Source organism: Mauremys mutica, chromosome 4 (assembly GCF_020497125.1).
Source record: "Mauremys mutica isolate MM-2020 ecotype Southern chromosome 4, ASM2049712v1, whole genome shotgun sequence".
In the NCBI taxonomy this organism is placed as follows: Eukaryota; Metazoa; Chordata; order Testudines; family Geoemydidae; genus Mauremys; species Mauremys mutica.
Genome location: NC_059075.1, coordinates 66430360 through 66452470, shown reverse-complemented (window position 1 = coordinate 66452470; position 22111 = coordinate 66430360). Strand labels below are relative to the sequence as shown.

The 22111-nt window shown below is 43.6% G+C and overlaps 1 protein-coding gene across 1 annotated transcript in view; it reads left to right on the top strand.

The window, feature by feature from the left end:
- Positions 1-3741: 3741 nt before the first annotated feature.
- Positions 3742-22111, top strand: part of PCNX1 (pecanex 1) — a 131283-nt gene continuing 112913 nt past the window's right edge. Inside the window, exons 1-3 of the mRNA XM_045014974.1 lie at positions 3742-3964; positions 13706-13914; positions 17650-17755. Of these exons, the coding sequence (XP_044870909.1) occupies positions 3812-3964; positions 13706-13914; positions 17650-17755 (468 nt within the window). The 5' untranslated portion in view covers positions 3742-3811. The remainder of the gene's footprint in view (positions 3965-13705; positions 13915-17649; positions 17756-22111) is intronic.

The window sequence follows — 22111 nt, the reverse complement described above, 5'->3', positions numbered from 1 at the left end:
ATCATTGCAGCTGGAGGCTTCCTTCCACTCATTTCTCACAAACAAGTCACTGTGTCTTATTCCTGCATTCTTTATTACTTCATCACACAAGTGGGGGGACAATGGTATGGTAGCCCAGGAAGGCTGGGGTAAGAACGGAATGAACAGGTGGTGTTGTTGCAGGAGCACCCCCTGTGAATAGCATACAGCTCCAAATTTATGCAGGATCGGACACAGAGCAGCTGTGCTCTCTGGTTCTATGATACAGTGGTTCTCTAGTACACTTGCCCATAATCTAGGCAGGACTGATTCTATTTTTAGATACCAAAAAGGAGGGATTGACTCAGGGAGTCATTCCCAATTTTTGCTTTTGCGCCCCTGGCTGCTCGGCCAGGGGCACTTATGACAGCACCAAATGGGGCAGTGCAAAAGGACAGGTAACCATGCCCATCTTATTACTACCTTATTACCAATTTATGGTATGGTTGATGGTACAATATGGCTGGTAACCATCTCTGCTGTCATGCAAAAGCAAAAGCATGCTGCTGTGTAGCGCTGCTGGCCCGCCTCTGTCAGCGGCATCTAGTACACATACGGTGACATACACAAAAGGCAAAACAGTGTCCATGGTTGCCACGCTATGGCGTATGCCAGGGCAATTCTGGGAAAACGGGCTTGAAATGATTGTCTGCCTGTTTCCCATCTCACAGCTTCCACTGTCTCCAGACCTGCCACAGCATCCCCCTCGCAGAGGCTGGCAAAGATTAGGCGGCGAAAGAAAAAGACAAGGGACAAGATGTTCGAGGAACGTATGGGCTGCTACCTAGCAGAGGCGGACCAGCAGAGCCAGTGGAGGGAGACCGTCTCTCTGTGCCAGCGCTCACACAGCGAACGGGAGGAGAGGTGGCGTGAGGAAGACAAGCAGGCGACTGAAACAATGCTTGGACTAGTGAGGGAGCAAACGGACATGCTCAGGCGCCTTGTGGATGTTCTGCAGGACCGCAGGAGGACAGAGACACCCTGCAGTGTATCTGCAACCGCACTCCCCCGCCACAAAGTCCCATCCCCCCCTCACCGAAAATAATCAGGAGGAGGGGCGGCCGGGGACGTGAATACTGTCAATGCACCACAGCACAGTGCTCAAGTACCCAAAAGCTCTCATACCCTATATTTGCCGAAGTCCTTCACTTCCAGACTCACAGTAGTCCCAATCCCAGTCCCATCCCCTAACTGTCTACTTAAGTAATAAAAATGCTTTGCTGTTAATTACTGTTTCCGTTATGTTTTTTCAAAGAAGACTGTGTTCGAATGGGGGGCGTGGGGAAGGGGGTGGTTAATTGCATAGGACAGTCACCTTTCCCAGGGTACAGACACGGGGGCAGGATCAGCAGCGGGTCACACACACGGTGCAGTCAGTAGGCAACCTGGTCGGTTTTTGGAGGTGGTTTCCAGGATCTGTGTGGGCGGGGGAGATGTGACTTTGCATCGGGGGAGGGCGGTTACAGATCTTATACAGCGGTCCTTGTCCTGGACCGCTGAGTCACGCAGCTGAGGAATCTGTATCCGTCCTCCTCCACCACAAGGTCACATATCCGCCCGCACACAGAATTCTATAAAGAGGGATGGCAGGCTCCGTTGAAAGAAGCATTCCGGCACTGCGGACCGCTCTAGGAGCAGGAGCCTGTCATTCCTTGAGTTTAGAGGCGGTCTTTACATCACCGCACACCCTACCCAGCACAGCCTGCGTCCCAGTTTCAACCCTTTCACGAAAAGTCATGAATAAAGAAACCTTTGTTAAGTAATAATGGGACATGTATTTTATTTTTACACGTGTGCTGGAAGTGGGGGTAACGGGGTGAACGGGTATGTAACCGAAGAGGAGAGTCAACAGTAACTGGGTAAAGAAACAGGGGCAGGTTCAGCTTCTCTGTAAAGAAACTGAACAGTCACAGGTCACGCTGCTCGCTGCTCGCTGGTATTTGAAGAGTTCCTTGTCGCTGTCCCAGGCGCCTGTATAGGGCTTCATGAGCAAGTGCATTAGCGGGCAGGCTGGGTCCCCGAGGATGACTATAGGCATCTGCACATCCACAACAGTTATTTCGTGGTCCGGGAAGAAACTACCTTCCTGCAGGCGTCTGAGCAGCCCACAGTTCCTGAAAACACACGCATCATGAACCTTGCCCGGCCACCCGACGTTGATGTTTGTATAACGTCCCCTATGGTCCCCCAGTGCTTGCAGCACCATTGAAAAGTAGCCCAATTTCTCAGCAGCTGACTGTGGAAGAGGTGGACGATAAAGTGCGAGGAGGAGAAAACGGCGATGATCGCAGCGGGCTCCGTGCTTGCAGTGCTGTGGCGTCCGCGCTGTCACTGACCAGAAAAGTGCACAAACAGATTGCCCGCAGGCGCTTTCAAGGAGAGAGGGCGTGATTGACGGTTCAATGATGACAGCAGGGCCGGCTTTAGGAAGTGCGGGGCCCAATTCGAACAGTTTTGACGGGGCCCCGGTAGGGATGACTTTAAAAAAAAACCACCCACACGTGTTTAAAAAAAATAAAATATAATAAAAAATACGTGGGGCTTGTACTCACCGGGCGGTGCTCCGAGTCTTGGGCGGCACTTCAGTGGTGGGTCCTTCACTCGATCCAGGTCTTCAGCAGCACTGAAGGACCCACCGAAGTGCCGCTGAAGACCCGAAGTGCCATCGGATGAGTAAAAATTAAAAAAGGTGCCTCTAGCCAGGGAAGGGCTTCTCACTGGGCGCGGGGCCCTCTTAGGCGCGGGGCCCGATTCGGGGGAATTGGTGGAATAGGCCTAAAGCCGGCCCTGGATGACAGTTACCCAAAACCACCCTCGACACATTTTTTCCCCCCAGCAGGCATTGGGGGCTCTACCCAGCATTCCACTGGCAGCGGGGACTGCGGGAACTGTGGGATAGCTTCCCACAGTGCACCGCTTCCAAAGTCGACGCTGGCCCCGTGAATGTGGACTCAGAAATTCGAATTAGTGTATTTAGTATGGATACACAAATTCGACTTCATAAGGTCGAATCCACAAATTCGAACTAAGTTCATTCGAAATAGTCTTGTAGTGTAGACAAGGCCCAAGAAAGATGTAGCTCTAGTGCTTCATAGGAGGGTTGGCTTTGTGTGATGATTTTAAAACATGAGTTAAACCTAATAAAATGCCCCTGATATATTTTTCAGTTTTTACTAGGGTGCCATAAAGCGCACCTTTGCCCTCATGATCTGACCCTTCATCAGCTGCCAGTGCCACCCCTCCTGTAGATTCAAACACCCCCACCTAATTTCAATTCCTGGGGAAAACTGCCACTAACCAGACTCCTCCACCCCGGGCCTCTGCCCACCTTATCACGGTGACCAAGGGGCCCACGACACCCTCTTGTCACGCCCCGCCGGCAGCTACTCCCAAGTGGCTCAGGCACGGGGAGACGCACGTGGGTACTGCCAGGCGAGCCCCGGCTCTGCTGCAAGGTCTCCGGGCCGCCCTGGCTCAGAAGTGCTGCCCTCCCTCCAGGCCGCACGGGGGCGCTCCAGGCGGGGCGGGTTTTCCGGGGACGCCGCTCTCTGAGGCAGCGCTGCTCGTTGTCACTCCCTGGCAGCGGCGAGAGGGACGGGCGGCTGCAGCCGCAAGGGCTGCCGGTCCGGGGGCGGCCGGGGGCCCGGACCTAAGATGGCGGCGGCGTTGGTGGGGAGGAGGCGGCGTTGGCGGCCGCGGACGTGCGGGCTGTCGCGGGGTGCGGGCGGGACGCGGCTCTGGCCGGGCTCGCAGGGCGGATAGAGCGGGGCCGGCGCGGCGGAGCGGGGCCGCTATGGGCTCCCAGGCGCTGCAGATCCTGCGCCAGGGCGTGTGGGCGGCGCTAAGCGGTGGTTGGTACCAGGACCCGCACCAGGGCGCCGGGGTCAACGCGCTGCACCTGTATCTGTGGCTCTTCCTGCTGGGCTTCCCCTTCACTCTTTACATGGTGAGTGCGGCTCCCCCCCGTGCTCGCGTGCGGGGCCGTGGCTGCGTGTGCGTGGGGCGCTCCCCTCTATCAGGGCTCCCACCCCACCCCGGGGGCCGGGGCCTGCTCCCGCTCCCCCTGGGCTGAATCCGAGCCGAAGCCTTGTGAATACCCCAGCGGGGTGCCTGGGGGTGTACGGCCCCGGCCCTGCCAGCTCCTGCGGGGCCCTTCCTGCTTAATTTCATTTATGGTTAAAAGCCCCGGGGGAGAGGAAGAAAGACGAGAGAGGGACCACTTGGATTTACTTTAAACTTCCTGCTTTTTCTGTGGTACCCAGAGCCAGCGAGGTGCTCTCCTGTGCCAGCCTGGGCAATAAGGGCCTGAGTTTCCTATAGCTACCATAGAAACGTCAAAGATGAGACAGAGTCCTTAGGCTTGTAATGCACATCTGAATTGGTTTAAACTGATGGTTGCTGTTATAATGGCCTAGAATAGAAGTTTCATGTATTGTAAATTCCCACAGTTATAGAGCAGCAGACTGGGACTAAGGAAGCCTGGCTTCTGTTCCTGGCTTGGCTTCTGGCCTGCTGTGGGAGACCTTGGGCAAGTCACTTCACCTCCCTGTGTCATAGTGTTCCCCATCTGGAAAATGGGAATAACATGGCTTATTTCCTTGTTAAAGTACTTTGATTAAAAGTGCTGTATAAGACCTAGGTGGTGGTGGTATTATTATTTTATTTTCACATAAACATTTGCTTGCAGTCTATGTCCCCAGGAACCTTTGGATGAGACCTTGACCATAGTTTTGTGTGGTCTAATTGCAAAGATTCTGTGGCTCATCTCTTAAAATTAGAGGATAAGCTTCAAAGATCATAGTCTAAAGGTCCATTCATATATTGTGTGCACTGTGTGCTGTCTGCTCTCCTGTTTTGACTGTGTTGTAATAGTAAGGGAAGGCATTCTTATGCCTTGCAGCTTGTAAGGTACTTTGGGATCCTCGGGGGGGCGGAATAGGTGCTGTAGAAATATAATCTGCTATTAAAGGTACCTTTCTATTTAGCATCTTGTTTTGATTTTAGTTTTTTTTAAAAGACTGACTTGCAAACCCAAAAGCTCCTCTTAATTTTTGATGATCCTTTGTGGGTTCCCCCTTGCCTTCCATTCAAAAAAACCCCTTTCTTTATGTTATGTTTGGATTGTGGGAAGGAGGGCAGGCAGGCAGGCAGTCAGTGTGTAGCTTCCCGTTGTACATTACTCACCACTTTATCTTTTAGCATCAAATTCTGACTTGCATGTCATCTGTGAAACAAATTAATATTTCAGCTCATGGATTTCTCAGCAGTTGTACAGTGTGATCACTTAGGTGTGACATGATTGATCTCTGGCACAATCAGATCTAATCTGCAAGTGTGGGAAATCAAGGTGCTTTGACAACTTAAAGCAGAAGCTGACTTGTGAAAAATGTATGCGGATTAGTGAATGAGTCCCCAGGGTAAAACCCTGTGTGAGTTTGTAAGGGCAGGAGAACTAGAGGTCATAGGTCAGGCTGCTAGATTCATTAGCAAACACTACAGCTTGGTGGAGGAGGAGGGTAGACTCAATATCAGTAATTAGAATATATTAAGAAATTACTGAGGTGGAGGAATCATGTAAAATTTGAAGACTACAGCCCTTTGAGATTACCTGCCCTTTTGTATTTCGGTGTTCTTTGGAAAATGAAAATGGCTTTGCACGTTATTGAAAAATAATACATTCCTGACAAGGAAACAAGAGGCTGTTAATTAACAGCTGCCTCTCTTTTAAAAAAAACAAAACAAAACAAAAAACCAAAAATCTACAGTGTGTGTAATAGATGAACAGTCTAATCCAGTTTACAACTAAATGGATGCTATATTGGGAATCTGTTTTCATGTAAAGGCAGGAAGATCCTTTCGGAGTCTTCTGTTGAGGTGCAGCTTGTTGGAGTTTGTTCTGTCCTTCATTTTTATGGTAATTTCCTATATCCAGTCATGCTTGACAAAATAGCTTATTTAATTAGTACCACCCCTAGGGCTTGCCATAAACAGTGTAACAAACAGCAAGATGTCCATTCAGGAAACTCCTTTGGAAAGAATCTTCTCTGTCCTTTTCTGATAACTGATGAAATTGGAGTAACTTGAATCTTGTGCAGCTTTTGCAGCAGGAGTTGGTGCTTTAGGAGTCTTTGCCCTGAGTGAAACTTTAAGCACTATTTCTGCCTATCTGTGCTTTGATACAGAAGGAAAAAGCAGGCAAAAAACAAGCTGTTTCTTCTTGAGGTAATTAGAAAAAAATTCTCCATTGCCCCGGACAAGCAAAAGATGCAACAACAACATGCCAAATGCTCCAAGAATAAGTAGGAAGATTAGTCACAAGTTAAAGCAGATTGAATCATATTTGGCTGTTTTCCCTTTTCCACCCTTTGCCGTTTTTAAGTGTTGTCTAGACATAAACTAAACAGACAGAATGACTATGGTCATCTTATTCGTGAATGTCTCCTTTATTTTTTATTTTTTTAACATCATTTACTGTTGGTATTTTGGAACTGTATCTTTGCAGGAATTGCACAGTTAAGCAACATTTGTTAAACGTCCCTGGAGGAAGCCAGGTTTTTTGTTTTGTTTTTGTTTGTTTGGAGTGTGGCTTATAACTGTGTGTAGGAGAGGATTTCTAAACTAGCTTCAAAGTAGTTTTTGCTGACAAACAGCCTGTTACTTTAAAAACAAAGATGTCAAATGCTGGGAGATCTTATTACATTTAGCTTTGTAAAACGTCATGTGTTTTCCCACAGTAGGAAATTCTAGGAACAAATTCCCACTTGTTTTTGCTGCATTAGGGTAGCAACGTTTGGGACTTATTTCTAAAATATCCTGTGGTAGGAAGGCCACAAAGTTCTTCAGTGCTTTGCTTGTAGCAAGCTCTCTGAGGGTAAAGGTGACTTAAGTTTTTATAATCAAGTTACATTCAATTGTAACTCAGTTTTTAGGCAAGAAATACTTTATTTGAGCTGATGCACCTTGTCCTTCAAACTAGTAAATTCAAATATACCTCCATTGTCTAAAGATGTAGTTTGTTGTACTAAAAGTCTGTGGGAGTGTTTCGGTTGCTTTAGCAGCAGCTGTTGATATATTCTGGTCCCAGAGATATACACTCAATTATCAATACACATACAGAAGAAAACAAAACCATGTTAATTTCAACTCTGTTAGATTCCTGCGCTTCAATCCAAGTATATAGGCCAATTGACCCATGCTCCCTTCTGGAGACACCACATGAGGCAGGAACCTCCACCTACTGGAGGAGGGAGGCTGGTAGGGGGCAAAGAGGGCTGGGCTGGGCTCCCTAGCAGCCCACCTCCTTCACCCTCTCCCTTGGGGCACCAGAGACAGGAGTTCTTCAGACTCCCTGACAGGTGGAGACAGTGGAGCTGTGCCACTGCAGGATTTTAAATATATACAAGCTCTGAGGCACAGGAAGGGGAAGTGATTTGTCACAGCATCATCTAGCAGGATATGCCAGAGCCAGGAGTAGAACCTAAGTCTCTTGAAATAACTCTTATATAAATGCTAACTGTTATTTCAGTAAGTGTAGTATTCAAATCACTGCCCACATTATTTTAAACTCACCACTCCCCCATACAAAACAAAAAATCACTCAGAAATGAAATAGGGTGAAATCCTGGCTTCCCTGAAGTAAATGGGAGTCTTGCCACTTACTTCATTGGAGCCATTATTCTAAGCATGGGACATGTTTACGGAATATGTCCATGTCTATAATGGCAAGATCTCTTTAGATATCTAGAATCGATATAATAGCTAGTCATACATAGGTCACTTAAATGTAATTCAGTGTAGAAGTGTGATATGGTAAGACCTTTTTAGAAAATAGATATGGTTCCATGATTACAGCCAGGAAGCCTAGGCACTGGAGTGCATTTCAATGAGATGTTTTCCCTGTGACTTTGTGCTTACTTTCTCTAAGTGGTACTTCGTGTTTTGTTGTTGTTCCCAACTAGATTTAGTTTTTCAGAAAATCCCATTATTCCTACTCTTTATTGTAACTTAATAGTTGAGGTCATAAATGCATTATACAAAAAAGAACTAGATAAATTCATGGAGGATAGGTCCATCAATGGCTATTAGCCAGGGTGGCAGGGATGATGTCCTTATCCTCTGTTTGCCAGAAGCTGGGAATGGGCGACAGGGGAAGGATCACTTGAAGATTATCTGTTCTGCTCATTCCCTCTGAGGCGCCTGGCATTGGCCACTGTCAGAAGACAGGATACTGGGCTAGATGGAACTTTGGTCTGACCCAGTTTGGCCATTCTTATACTTAGAGGATGTCTTCTCAGATTTTGAGAAATGCAAGTCAAAAACCTGGAATTATCTTGGGCTCAGGCCCAGCTTTTTTTAGTGCTTCATTCTCGGCCTTCTGGCTAAGAGGGGTGAAAACATTATCTATTCTTTAAGCTTTAAATAAAACTGACAACTAGATGCAGCATACAGAATGTGGGACCTTGCTTCTTGCAATTAATATTATTGCAGTGTCTTGCTCTACAGGCTTTCTAAAAACATTCAGTATTGACTCCAATTTGGTCAAACTTTAACTCAAACTGTAGCACTCAGCATATTACTGCAGAGGAAATGTCATAAACTTCCTCTTAAATCTCCTAGGACACCCAAATGCTTCAAAGTCAGAAGTTCTTAAACAAATATTTTTTCAGTTTGGATTGCCTGAAGCCCCAGTATTGGCCGTTCCAAAAGGGAGGCAAAAAACTTTATGGAGAGTTGAGCACCCCAAATTTGCATATTGTGTCTAGCCAGTATTAAAATATAAAACAAATTTTTGCTGAGTTGAATTAATTCGTAAATTTAAAAAGCTCTTCTCCACCCTACATCTAATGAACAAGCAGTTCTTGCATTTTGTCTACTTGATCTTTTGGCGTATAGCCTACCAACAATTAGTCCCTTTAAGAGGCAAGTCAGTTTCTAGTACAGGCTTATGATTTTTACCTGTACCACATACTAGAGCTACAAAAATATTGTAGAATAAGAGAGATGTATAACAAACTAATGAACAGGATTTCTCTGAGGTTTAAAACGAGATATTTATACAAAAGAGGCAGAGTGACAAAAGCTAATAAAACTAATCTAACCACTCTAAAGTAGCACCTTTGTTTCAGTCACAGGTGAGAGAGAGGGCTTGTCTACACTGGCAATTTACAGAGCTTCAAGTTTCTCGCTTGGGTGTGAACAACCTCATTCCCCCAAGCGCAGTAAGTTTCAGTGCTAGAGCTGCGCCGCGACCACGCAAGGCACGTTAAAGCACTGCCGCAGCAGCGCTTTAGCGTTGACAGTGTAAACTAGCACTTAGTTGTGAAGTCATTATTAGACTTCATCAAAATTTGTTCTCGTTATAGGACCATAATGAATTAAACCCAACTGGTAGTCTTCTCAGGAAAGGCCTAGGATTAGAATTAAAATTTTTATTAAAGTTAATGTTTAAAATCAAATTTACACAAGTTAAGAGGGAAGGTACTGTACATGTGGGGTCAGGCTTGGGATATGAGGGATTACAAGTATCGGTTACAAGGTTCACGAGATACATACATAGCACATAACCAACATAGTCCCAGATTGGGGTGCGGGAGTTTTTAAAATGCCAGTGGATAAGTGGGCTTGGGTACGCTACCCGTGGAATGTATTTAGAGTCCAAGTCAGTATTGGTGTAGCACATAAGTACATGGGTGAGGTGTGTCCCTTGGTTCGTCAGGGAAGGAAGGAAGTGGGTTATTTCCCAGACCGGCGGTCTCGATTACTCAACCTGGTACTGGTGGTGTCCCATGATGTGCTCTGTGTATATGCCTCTGGATCACCTGGTGGTGTCGGACACCATGAGCTGTAATGTTGACGAACTCCGCATGCTCTCAGCACCAGCTCGTTGTGGGGGTCCCACACACCGAGGGCTCCCACGACTAGGGCGTGGATCTGGACCTTGTAGCCGTAGGCTCTCAGGGTGTCGGCCAGTGGGGTGTATTTCAGCACCTTCTGAGCTCGGGCCTCGTGGAAGGCCAGTGACCCATTTTCAAATGGTACCGTGACATCCACCATGAAGATCTTCTTTTCCATGTCGGTCACAACGCTGTCGCGTCGCAGTCGGCTGTCCGTTCCGGGGATAGTACATGTGCTTGTAGGTCAAGATGAAGTTGCAAAATTGTGAGTGAGAGATCTGTGCAGGAAGGCTCATGTAATGCCTGTCTCCCTCAAGCATGGCTTTAACTAGTATAATGCATTTTTATGAGCACTGCCGTTCAAACTTTGAGAATTGCTATGCAATGTAATAGTTACGAGATAAAGGATATCTGTGATGATTGGCTTCTGTCAGACTGAAATAGACCATCGTAGTTATCACATTTGGTCATGATACACAAACTTCTTGTTTTCACCTCATTTCAGATCTATAACTTTCTTCCTTCGCTAAATGTGTTTAATCCAGTGGTCTCTGTTACTAAGAAACCTTAAGTTAGTTGCCATACGAATGGCCATATGGGGGCAGAAAAATGGCCCGTCTAGTCTAGCATCCTGTCTCTGACATTGGCCAGTGCCAGATGCTTCAGAGGGAATGAACGGAACAAGACAATTTCGAGTGATCCATCCAGTCCCACCTTCTGGCAGTTTGGTGTTTACGAATAGCTGGAGCATGGGGTTGCACCCCTGATCGTCTTGGCTAATGGCAAATAGGTACATAAACTGATCTATTTTTTTTTAACCCAGTTATACTTTTGGCCTTTGCAACATGGCAATGGCAACAAATTTCACAGGCTGACTGTGTTGTGTGGAAAAAGTACTTCCTTTTGGTTTTTTTAAAACCTGCCTATTAATTTCACGGGTGACCCTTAGTTCTTGTTTTATGTGTAGGGGATACGTAATACTTGCTTATTCACTTAATCTAGACCATTCATGATTTTATAGACCTATCGTATTTTACCCCCTCCCCCTATAGTTAGCTCTTTTCTAAGCTGATCGGTCCCAGTCTTTTTAGTCTCTCCTAATTATTTTCATTGCCTTTCTGCGCACCTTTTCCAATTCTGATTTATCTTTTTGTGATGGGGCAATCAGAACTGCACCCAGTTTTCAAGGTGTGTGTGTGTGTGTGTACCATAGATTTTTATAATGGCATTACAATATTTTCTGTCTTATTATCTATCCCTTTCCTAATGGCTGCTAATATGAACCAATAACTTGTCCTCTAATTCAAAGTAGAAAATGAAATGTATTTCCCTGTGGATCCTGCTTCTAAGATTTGTCTGGCTGATCTTTACAGGCCTGCTTTACCAGAAGTATATTTAAGGCTGGCACAGGCACAATTTATTTTTCCCCCAGGGCTTCAAGAATCTAGCTCAAAAGTCAAGTGTATTGGCTTTGCAAATCTATTTTTACAAGCAGTCTTTTTTCTAACTGAACAAAAGCACTGAATTCCATGGCATGGGTTAACTAATCAATAGATATGATAGTGACGTGTTAGTGATTATGATAGCAGCTTAGTTAAAGTATTTTCTGGATAAATTTATTGAAAACACTTAGTTTTAGGCCAAGACATTAAAATTTAAGTTAGTTCTTTCTCTTGCCTCCCTTGTCCCATCCCCAAACAAAAACAACCCCCACCCCCCAACTTTGGACTTCTACCTAAGTTACTCTGCTCTAGACAAGTTTAAAATATTTTGAGTTAGTGAATCAATTTCACGGTAAATTTTTCTTTTTGACCTGTTTGTTTTGTTTGCAAACATTCAAAGCAAGATTATCAACCACACCTCTAACTCCTGTCTTGCTCTAATTGGGACCTGTTGATGCTTGCAGTTACTATTTAAAGTTCTTGCGGCATCATCACTACCAACATGTATGTAAATAGGAAAAGCTTGTATCTATTCCCTTGACTAATTACTTACTGGTAGGAAGTTTCTAACTCCTCTGCTGATTCCAGCCCCTCTAACAGACCCAGTAGAACTTCAGCAGCAGTAAAAGATTTAAAGAGCTTCAGCCAGAGCGACAAGACAAGTTAGAAATCAAAAACTTGGGGGTGGGGCAATACAAGTTACAGAATAACAAGCAAAAGTAACTCTCCAGAGAGGTGAGGGTTGGCAGTGTTGCAGAAGCTGTGATGGATCTCCACTGCAGAGGTATTCTTTTCCTCTCTCTCGTCTCTTTTGAGCATGCTTTAAAAACAGGTTATCAGGTTGTGCCAGGACTTCTACCAGCCTCTTATGTTAGACACGGCCTTGAGAGATGGGGTTAAATCTAGAGGAACATCTTTGCTCCTTCAGTTAGAGTCAGAGTTCCCTGAGACCTTCTATTGGTCTTTCAGCAAAACCTGGCAAGATCAGCTCTCACTTTTCATCCTTAAGTTGGAATAAGTTGGGGGAAAAAAAGTCAGGCTCTTTTACACATCAAAATAAAGTGTGGGTGGTGGTGGTGGTGGTGGTGTGAAAAATCCTTTCCAGGTCACCTTTGTTGTGTTTCCACTTCCTTCTGGGCATGTATAGCTGTTCCAGCACAAATGTTCCTTGAACCATGAAGTCTTGCAGGTTAATTTCTAGTAAGGCTTAGGTGTCAAGTCTGTATGATATAAACAATCTTTCTGCATAGGCAGGAAAACGTGTTAGGCTGCCATGATACTGGTGTCTAGCATGTGGGAGTAGCTATTGTGTTCTGACTTGATTTGTCAACTTATCTAAACAGGATCTTTTTCCTCCTCCCTCACCCCACTCCCAAAACTCTTTCCATACTTCACTTGGGGTCACTGCTTTTCATTGACTCTAAAGCAAATTGATCATGAGACCTTGCTGCCCAGTCATCTGGACAGTGGATATGGCAAGGGTGGGCAAACTTTTTGGCCTGAGGGCCACATCGGGGTTCCAAAACTGTATGGAGGGCCAGGTAGGGAAGGCTGTGCCTCCCCAAACAGCCTGGCCCTGCCTCCTATCTGCCCCCTCCCACTTCCTGCCCCCCGACTGCCCTCCTCAGAACCCCCAACCTATCCAACCCCCCTGCTCCTTGTCCCCTGACCCCTCCCCCCTCCTGGGACTCCCCACCCTTAACCGCCCCCCCTGGGACCTCACCCCCCTGACAGGCCCGCCCGGGACTCCCGTGCCTATCCAACCCCCTCATTCCCTCCCGAACCTCCGTTCCCTGTCCCCTGACTGCCCCCTGGGACACCCTACCCCTTATCTAACCTTCCCACCCCATTACCATGCCACTCAGAGCACCAGGGCCGGCAGCTGCGCCAGCCAGAGCCAACCGTGCTGCCATGTTGCCCGGCAGGAGCTCGCAGCCCTGCCACCCAGAGCGCTGACGGCGCGGCAAGCTGAGGCTGCAGGGGAAAGCGGACAGCAGGGGAGGGGCCTGGGGCTAGCCTCCCTGGCCAGGAGCTCAAGGGCTGGGCACGACGGTCTGCCGTAGTTTGCCCGCCTCTGGGATATGGAGTCCCCACTCCATGTCTACTCTTGGCACCCTGTAATTGATTCCCACCCAAGTCCCCTTTTCAGGTTTGAAAAAACTAGTTGAAACAAGTCTTACATGCTGATATCCTATGTGTGTCTTTTTTATATCAGTTTTGGGGAATGATGAAAGTGTACATGGCACAAATAAAATTCTGTTACTACACTCAAACAATTTTATACTTGTTTGGTGATCTAGTCTTTAACATCTCTTGAATCCACTTCATTTTTTTTAATTTTCCTTTTGAAAGGCCCTTCCTTCTTCAATGGTGATAGTAGCAGTCTACTGTCCAGTGATAGCAGCTCTCTTCATTGTTCTGAAAATGGTGAACTACCGTTTGCACAGGGCATTGGATGAAGGAGAAATTGTGGAGAGGAATGCCAGTGAACATATGGACAGGGGTGCAAAAACTGAACAAGGCAATACTTCAACCAGGAGAACAGACAGCAATGGGCCCAGGTAAGAGCGCTTCATCTGCTTATGTGGTCAAAGCTGTTTCTGCATGCACTACTTACTTGTAACAGTAGCCCTCATCAGGCTGATAACTGGTAAATCAAGGTAATGTGAAAAAAAACAACTGGGGATATTAGCTATATCTGTAACTTTGGATGTTTCAGGGAGTCAAATGGCTTTTTAAAGTCAATCAGGAATAGGGTACCAGATGTCCCGATTTTATAGGGACAGTCCCAATTGTTGGGTCTTTTTCTTATATAGGCTCCTATTTATCCCCCCACCCCCTGCCCTGATTTTTCACATTAGCTGTCTGGTCACCCTAATCAGGAACAGCAGTTGCCTGGCATTTTGTGAATTTGAGGGTGGAGTTTAATATGTAACACCATACTCTCCACTTCCCATCTGGAAGATCCACAAGTTCTGTGCCTCTCATAGTGGCCCTGTTCCCAACTCCATGCAGGGAAACTTTTTTGGGGGGGAGTGGGGGTGGAGGGGGACTGTGTTTAGGTTTGCTCTTAGCTGAAGTTCAAAGTAGTGATGGTGGTGCATCTCTTTAGATATAGCATCACACTGTAGCTTTCTAGCTTAATAATAGTTCCAAAATAATAGTTCCAAAAAGCACTTCCTTTCAAATGTAGGAAATCAGTTAAACACTCAACTCTACCAGTGGATTCTAGATGGCTATAAGGGCAATTTTGGCTAAGGTTCAGATTCTGCAAGTACCTTCTAATGATTATACTGAAATGATGTAATGGTCAGGTCATGACTGACCATATTTGGTGTGTGTATATATGTTACAACTTACAAACATTGGCTAGCTAACCTTCACAACCTCATTTACAGTTGGTAGGAATTATCCCCTTTCTACAGATATTTGGGATTGGCACATGGGGAGGGGAACTACTTGGTCAAGTAGTAAGTGACTTGGCCTAGACTAAAAATGGAGTCTGCATAAGAGCTGGAATTAAATATCTGGTATTCTTTGATTTAGTGTGCCAACCCAGTCCCCTCTACCCATATGCCCTTTGTTTAAAGGGACAAAATACAATCCAAAAAACACTCTTAATACTTCAAAAATTAACATGCTCTGACCTCCTTCCTTCTGAAGCTTGTAGCTGGTTTTTGCAGACTGGCCCTTTGAGGTGCCTGCTGAATACTGTTTGCTGAAGGTGAGCATGTAGAAAGAAGCCTGTCAATCTGGCCGTATATTTGGTGACAACAGCAGTTTACATCCTGTTTCCATTCAGAAACTGGAACTTTGAGCAAAAAGGGTTTTAAAATTCTGACTTAACTTCTTTGTGTGTTTGTATCTGTAGCTAATTAACTGCAGGGTCTATCTTTTATGGGGTGCAGATGGATAGTCAAATCCTTTTGATCACCCGTTGTAAATCTGAAACTTGTTTAAAATTTCTTCTGCCATAGTACTCTTCAGCACAAATCAGTATGAAACACTTGCTTTTTTGAAAAAGCTATTATTCTTTGGAGATAATTGGTCAAAGACGCTACACACGACATTGCGTAGACTGTGTATGCAGTTACAAAGAGACAGTAGTAGATGGGTACTAACTAATAACACATTTTGCACCTAGTGTGTTCAGTTTCCAAGTCAGAAGGCCAATTTTTGAAAATGACAGATTGTCAATTCACTTTCGTGGACTTTAAACTGGTAACTTTCGTTTGAGAAGATTGCTGACTTCTTCAATAAAATTGTGTATTTGTTTTTCCTTGGAAGTGGCTTTACTGTAATGTTCAGTCAGGCTACTAAGCTTTCAAGATCTTATTTATGCTTTATTTCATTGTTACAGTCACTAGCTGAACTCTGTTTCTAGCCAATTTAAATAAGTTCGTGGTAGTTGGCATTGAAATAACTGCTAATTTTTCCTAACGTTTTCAAATTACTAACTCATATCTCATGACTGTCTCACTTCTTAATCTTGAACTTCTAGTCTCATTATTACTACTTGTTGTGGACGTAGCTTTTGCATTAAGTTTTCTTCCCATTTGTATATGATAACTTTGTCTGCTTCTGTGACTCTTGTTCTGAAACTGGCAACTTCTCTCACACTCAGAATTCACTTGCAGAAGTAAACAGATAAATCAAGAATGGAAAAATTCCAGTATTTCATAGGGAAAACAAATGAACATATAATTCACCCAAGATTATAATTGGTTGTAAATTGAAGGTCTGAGTTTTGAGGAGTTGCAAAATCCTTTGTAGATGCCATGATTTGAGTTTTGAAATCCATACTTCTTCCTGTGCCTGCAAAACTTATGTTTATATATTCCTAGCTTCAGTAATGCTGTGTCAGTCTTTTATATTCTGCTAGGGATGACTGCTGTACAACTCTAGGTTTACTTGTATGGGGGAGCCCTAGTGGAGTGAACTATTCCTCATGCTAGCTTTTTGTAGCTCGTTTAAAAGAAAGCTGTGCCAATTTTGCTCAACCCAGCCTTCTGTAAATTCACACTGAGAAGTAATGTGCATGCTAATATACCTCTACCCCAATAGAACGCGACCCGATATAACACGAATTCAGATGTAAAGCAGCAGGGAGCCCTGGGCCCTTTAAAGCACCACCTGACCCCCGCTGCTTTGCCACATTTTATCCGAATTTGTGTGGAGCCCCAGGCCCTTTAAATCACCACCCGAGCCCCGCTGCCAGAGTTCCGGTGGTGATTTAAAGGACACGGGGCTCCCAGCAGCGGCTGGAGCACCAGGCCATTTAAATCACTGCCAAGGAAGCCGGCTCTTGCTGGTACATCGTACCGGCCTGAACCCAATATAATGCGGTCTCATCTACAAGGTGGTGAGATTTTTTGGCCCCCGAGGACCGCATTATATTGAGGTAGAGGTGTATTTTAAATGCATGCAACATTTCTGAGTATGCTACTCAATGGGGGCAAAATAGGAATATTTTTGCAAGGCATTATTATACTAGCACAGTTGCGGCTGTAATGTATACTGTAATTAAACTGAAATGCTCATTTTAACTTAATTTTACTCTTCATTTATTTTAAAACCATTTAAGGAATATCCACCATTTTAGCTAAAGCTGAAGTTAGTGATCCAGAATTCAGTGTTTGCTTTCAACCATTGTTGATGTTAGCAGGAATGCTTCAGATTAAGGAATAGTTACTTGCTGCTATATACTTTACACTGTTGAGCCATGCCAAAGTGGAGTCCCATTTTCAAGTATTTCCTAATTTGTTGGAGATGGGCATATTTATCCTATTCATAAACTTTTTTGCAGAAGGCTCTAGCTTTGGGTCTATGCAGGCTGGCTGAAAATCTGTTAATTTTAGTTTTAACAAGATTCAGTTTATCCTGCTCAAAATCCTCTGGTCCTAATTCTTAGTAGCTGCTGAGTTTTGCCATCTTGGAGGGTAAGGGAAGGCTCAGATTCAGGAGGTGGCTGGGGACTTTTCTAGTTCCCAGCATAAATTAGAATGTCTTCAGGGACTGCTTTGCATTGTCTCCAAGAGTCATTGCACAAATCCAAAATAGCCAGTTTGCAGTGTGACCAAGCCCTCCTAGCATGGCATATGGTAAATGAAGTAGAAAATGTACTTTGGTATCCATTTGTTCACATACCTTGAAGTTTTTAAAAAAACAACAACCCAAACAGCCTGTATTAAATCAAGACTTGAAACATTGTGCCTTTTGAATTATTAGCAAATATGAGTAAAGGTAATGGGAATAGTGGTTTAAAACATCGTATTGTCTTTGTACTTTTTCTTTAGTGACCCTGGTGGAGGGATTGAGATGTCTGAGTTCATACGAGAAGCCACTCCCCCAGTTGGCTGCAGTTCACGCAATTCTTATGCTGCTCTAGACCCAAACAATCAGGTAGGAATTAAAGCTAATCCAACTACTGCTATCTAATCATTACTGCAGTCTTTGTTACTGTTCCCAGTAAGCTTGCAGTCCCCCTTTTTTCCATCAAAATAAAAGATTAAACAGTGTGCTCTGTCGCCCTGTTCTTTTTCAGTTTCTTTGTAAAACACTTCGTCAGTGCCCTAGGACCAGTAGTTGAAATGTCTTTTCTTTCCTACTACTCCATTAGCTCTACAACTTCATTTCTTTGGGAACTTCTTACCTAGTACTTCTATATTAAATTCACCTTTTCAGTTTCCCAAATGGCAAATTTCATTTAAATTGCAAAGAAGATTGAATGGAAGTTTCTTCCTAGGAAGTTTTTTCCATTACTACCTTGTGTGGCTATTTCTTATCGTGCTAACTGGCTTTTTTGAGAGACATTACTCTTGACACATCGGGGGCAGTAGTCATAAATGTTGGCTAACGGGAACAGAGCAAGATAAGATGATAGTGGAGAGATGCTAAATCTCTCTCATTTCCAGAAGAACTGTGCCAGTGTCCCAGTTACTTTGATCCTCTGATACGTTTTTGGAGGGTTGAGGGGGAAGCAGGGTGGGGAGGGGTTATAATTATGGGCCGCTGTAGCCAAAATGGCAAGGTTGTGTGAATTTTTCAGATTTCAGTTTTAATGTAATTGTATTATGCACTACTTGTTTCTGTAGCGTTATGTGGGAACTCGAAAATGAAGTGGTGTTCACAGCCAAGAAACATTTCCTTCACTAAATATGTATACTCACTTTTTATAAGGTTGGTCATACTGCCTTGTCCACCTATCTTGCAGAAAGTACGTGTCATGGCTTTCTGTTTTCCTCTCCCTCCCCATCAGGGCAGGACTGCAAGAACTTGCTTCTAGCATTTAATCTTTTCAATAGAAAAAGTATTTTGGGGTTGTGGGAGGAATATATTATAATAAGAGGGCTCTTTAAACCAGTGTTGGAAATATATATAGATATCTCTTCCATGGGTGCAGACCAAGTTTGAAGGGAACTCAAACATTTTGTGGCTTTATAAACACTCCTCTGTTTTTTTGATGCACTGGTACGACTAGTAGTGTTTAAAGCACATGGAGAGAGCACAAGCTGTTTTCTGCTACTTGTAACCCCTTTTTTCTGTGCTTTAATGCTAACTGCACAGTGTTCTTTGGCTCCATGATGGAGAAGGAGGGTGGATTAAAGTTGCATCTGTGCTGGCAAAATTGGGACCTGCTATTCTAAAATCATGGAAGCTGTAATAACTGAGCCTTGGTGACAGTAAACACCTGAGCCCTGTGTATGGCTTAAATGCGTAGGCAGAATTAACTTTTTCCAGTGCTTATGTACCAATTCTGGTTGTTCAGCAAAGAACTTGAAGGCAGCAAGATTTACAGGAGAAAATAGCTGGATTGTGGCAGTATGACCTACATCCTTTCTTCATGAAGATGAAGTAAGGATGGTGCTTTACATAATCCCTTTCTGTTTTCAGCTGCCACTCCTTTTTGCTTTCTGCTCTATATTCTATCTCTTCTTCCATTTTCAAGTTTGAGCCTGTCAGCCTTGATAGTTTCTCTTTCAAACCAGTAAATCGTGAGCAGAATAGTGGAAATGCTTATAGCAAGTAAATTCTTCTGGCTTTTCTCTTTTCAATCTAATGTGTTAATGACTATTTTAGCTGAAAGTATACTACTATCACTATGTATTTGACCTCTTTCCTTCTGTAGTGCTGAGTGGAGCTCGACAAAAAATTTTCATTGGATAGAAAGTTCACAGAAAAATGCATGTTTTGGGACACAAACTATTTGCAGATTTGAGTTGCTGAATTTAACGAATAGTTTCAGCTGAAATTTTGTTTTGGAAATCTGTTCCATTTTTACACTTTCAAAGGAACAGTTTTGGAAGTTTGTTTCGAAATGAAATACTGATTCTAAATAACATCTTGTTTCATTTGATTTGAACCATCTTTGTTTTGGCTTTTTGTTTTTGTTTAAAAAAACCCAAAAAAACCCTAAACGCTTCCAGTTCAAAATTAACAGAATATTTTCCTGGATTTTTATGTCACTCACCAAACTGGAAAAAAAAAGTTATTCACTCAGCTCTAGCGTTGAGTGAGGAAGCAGAACTTGTGTGCATGCTTGTATGGCTTTTTAATACACCTCTACCTCGATATAACGTGACCCGATATAACACAAATTTGGATATAATGCAGTAAAGCAGTGCTCTGGGGGGGCGGGGCTGTGCACTCTGGTGGATCAAAGCAAGTTCAATATAACGTGGTTTCACCTATAATGCGGTAAGATATTTTGGCTCCCAAGGACAGCGTTATATCGAGATAGAAGTGTACTAACGAGGTAAACTTCGACTCCACTGAATTGTTCAAAAAAGTGGATTATATACCCTCCTGCAACTTTAATGTAAAGTGAAGACATAGTTCATAAAGAGAGCATTCTGAAATAAAATGTTAGTTTTAATGCTTGAAGGTAAAGAAGTGTATCAGGCTTTCTTTAGACATTAAGCAAATCTTGCTTTTTTAACTGGTAGTTGCAAACATGCAAACACAAAAGTATGTTTTGGCCTTGCTCAGTAAAACTTGTATTTTGAATGTATTTGTTTTCTTAAGTTATGTACTTAATGGCGATCATATGAAGCAAAATATGTGAAGAAAGCTAAAAATTCTTAATAAACACAAGCTCTAGCTATAAAACAGCAACTGCTCTGTAAGATTTATCAAACTAATTCAAATCTGTTACAGATTTTTCCTAGGGTGAGTGTTTTGGTCTTTGTCTTTTCTCCTGTCACCCCTTCACTGGAAATCAGCCATTTTAACTTTGTTCTTAAATCCTTTTCTTAAAGGGAAAGGGTGTAATGTGGGAACGAGTGGGAGCAACAGCAAAAAGAGAGCCTGCTAATCTGCAGGCTAAGATAACTGCACCTAGTCAGAGCACAGTAGGAGGTATTCGTTGCTGCTGGTCTGTTTTTGAAGGAGTCTGTGGCAGTGGTGGTTGAGGAACTGGGGAAGTGGCTTGGGAGTGTAGCAGCAAAACCAACCAAGAGGGTCAGCTCTGTGTGTTCGAAGGGTTTCATCACTCTAGGAGTACTGAAGCCCTTCATGCATAAAATTTGAATAGCTTATGAATCTGTGTTAATTTTTCTTACAGCTGCATAAATGCATGCTATTGTTACTGTACCGTCCAGGACACAAAGCTAGAATTTATGTGTATCCACTATCTTTTTTTATGCTTATATTGTAATCTTTCTAGGTCAGGGACTCTGTTCTGTTTTGTACAGTGCCAAGCACAATGGGATCCTGGTCCATGATTTGATTTCTTAGGCTCTATAGTAATACTTTTCAGATCTGTTATTAATTGTATGCTGCAGAAGTAGTTGCCAGGAACAAAGCTGATCAGGTAAATCAGTTGTGTTGTGATACTGGATATGCTTTTGGGATTTCAGCATAGCTTATTAAGCTTTCATCTATACAATCAGTTGTAGCCATGCAGCTTGTTGGAGAGATTTATGCTTTAATAGTATAGTCATGATCAGCAGTTGTCCAAAGCTGTCTTCTATAACTCGGACAATATTGACTCCCAGTGTTGCATAGCTGGATCCTCGTCACCAGTATGTCTCTGCTTATTATTTTAAACGGGTTAAAGGAAATAGTGATAAATATTTCAATATCCGTTTTTTTTCTTGAACCGTTATAGGCTTCATCACTATAGGCATCTATAGCCTGATGCTTGTCAGCCTGGCAAGAATGTTGTTGTGGTTTATTTCAATATTGGATAATTTAAAGGGAAGCTGTCAGGTTAAAATCTGCATATTTAAAAGTCGCTACTTCCAATAGGTATAAAGAAAAGAATGCAACTTTGTAATAACTAAGGCCCTACTTGAATTGTGGGATGACTGTCAAGTAATTGCAGCTGAGTTGTAGACGAGAAATGGAAAACCATGGAAAAAATAATAATGGACCTTTATTAATTGCGGTAATTTGAAAAAGCCAGAAAAGACCTATTTGTTTAAGAAAAATTTGCTGGAGCAATATAAGCACTCAAGTATTGTTATGCATATTTTTTTTGATAACCAGACATTTTGCTTCAACTATTTTACTATCATTAATGCCTGGGGTTGACATCAGGAGCCCCAGCCCCTATCAGCTCATATAAATGGGGTTCTACTGTATTAATTGAGAAAAAGTGTGTTTCAAAATTCAAAATATATGCAAAATTGTGTACTGTGCAAAGTAAGCTAAAATTGTGATGGAAGCCTAATATTGTGGGATCCATAATATTGCAAATTAGGTAGAGCCTTAGTGTTAACTCTTGAATAATAAATTAGATGGCTTACCATTCACAGA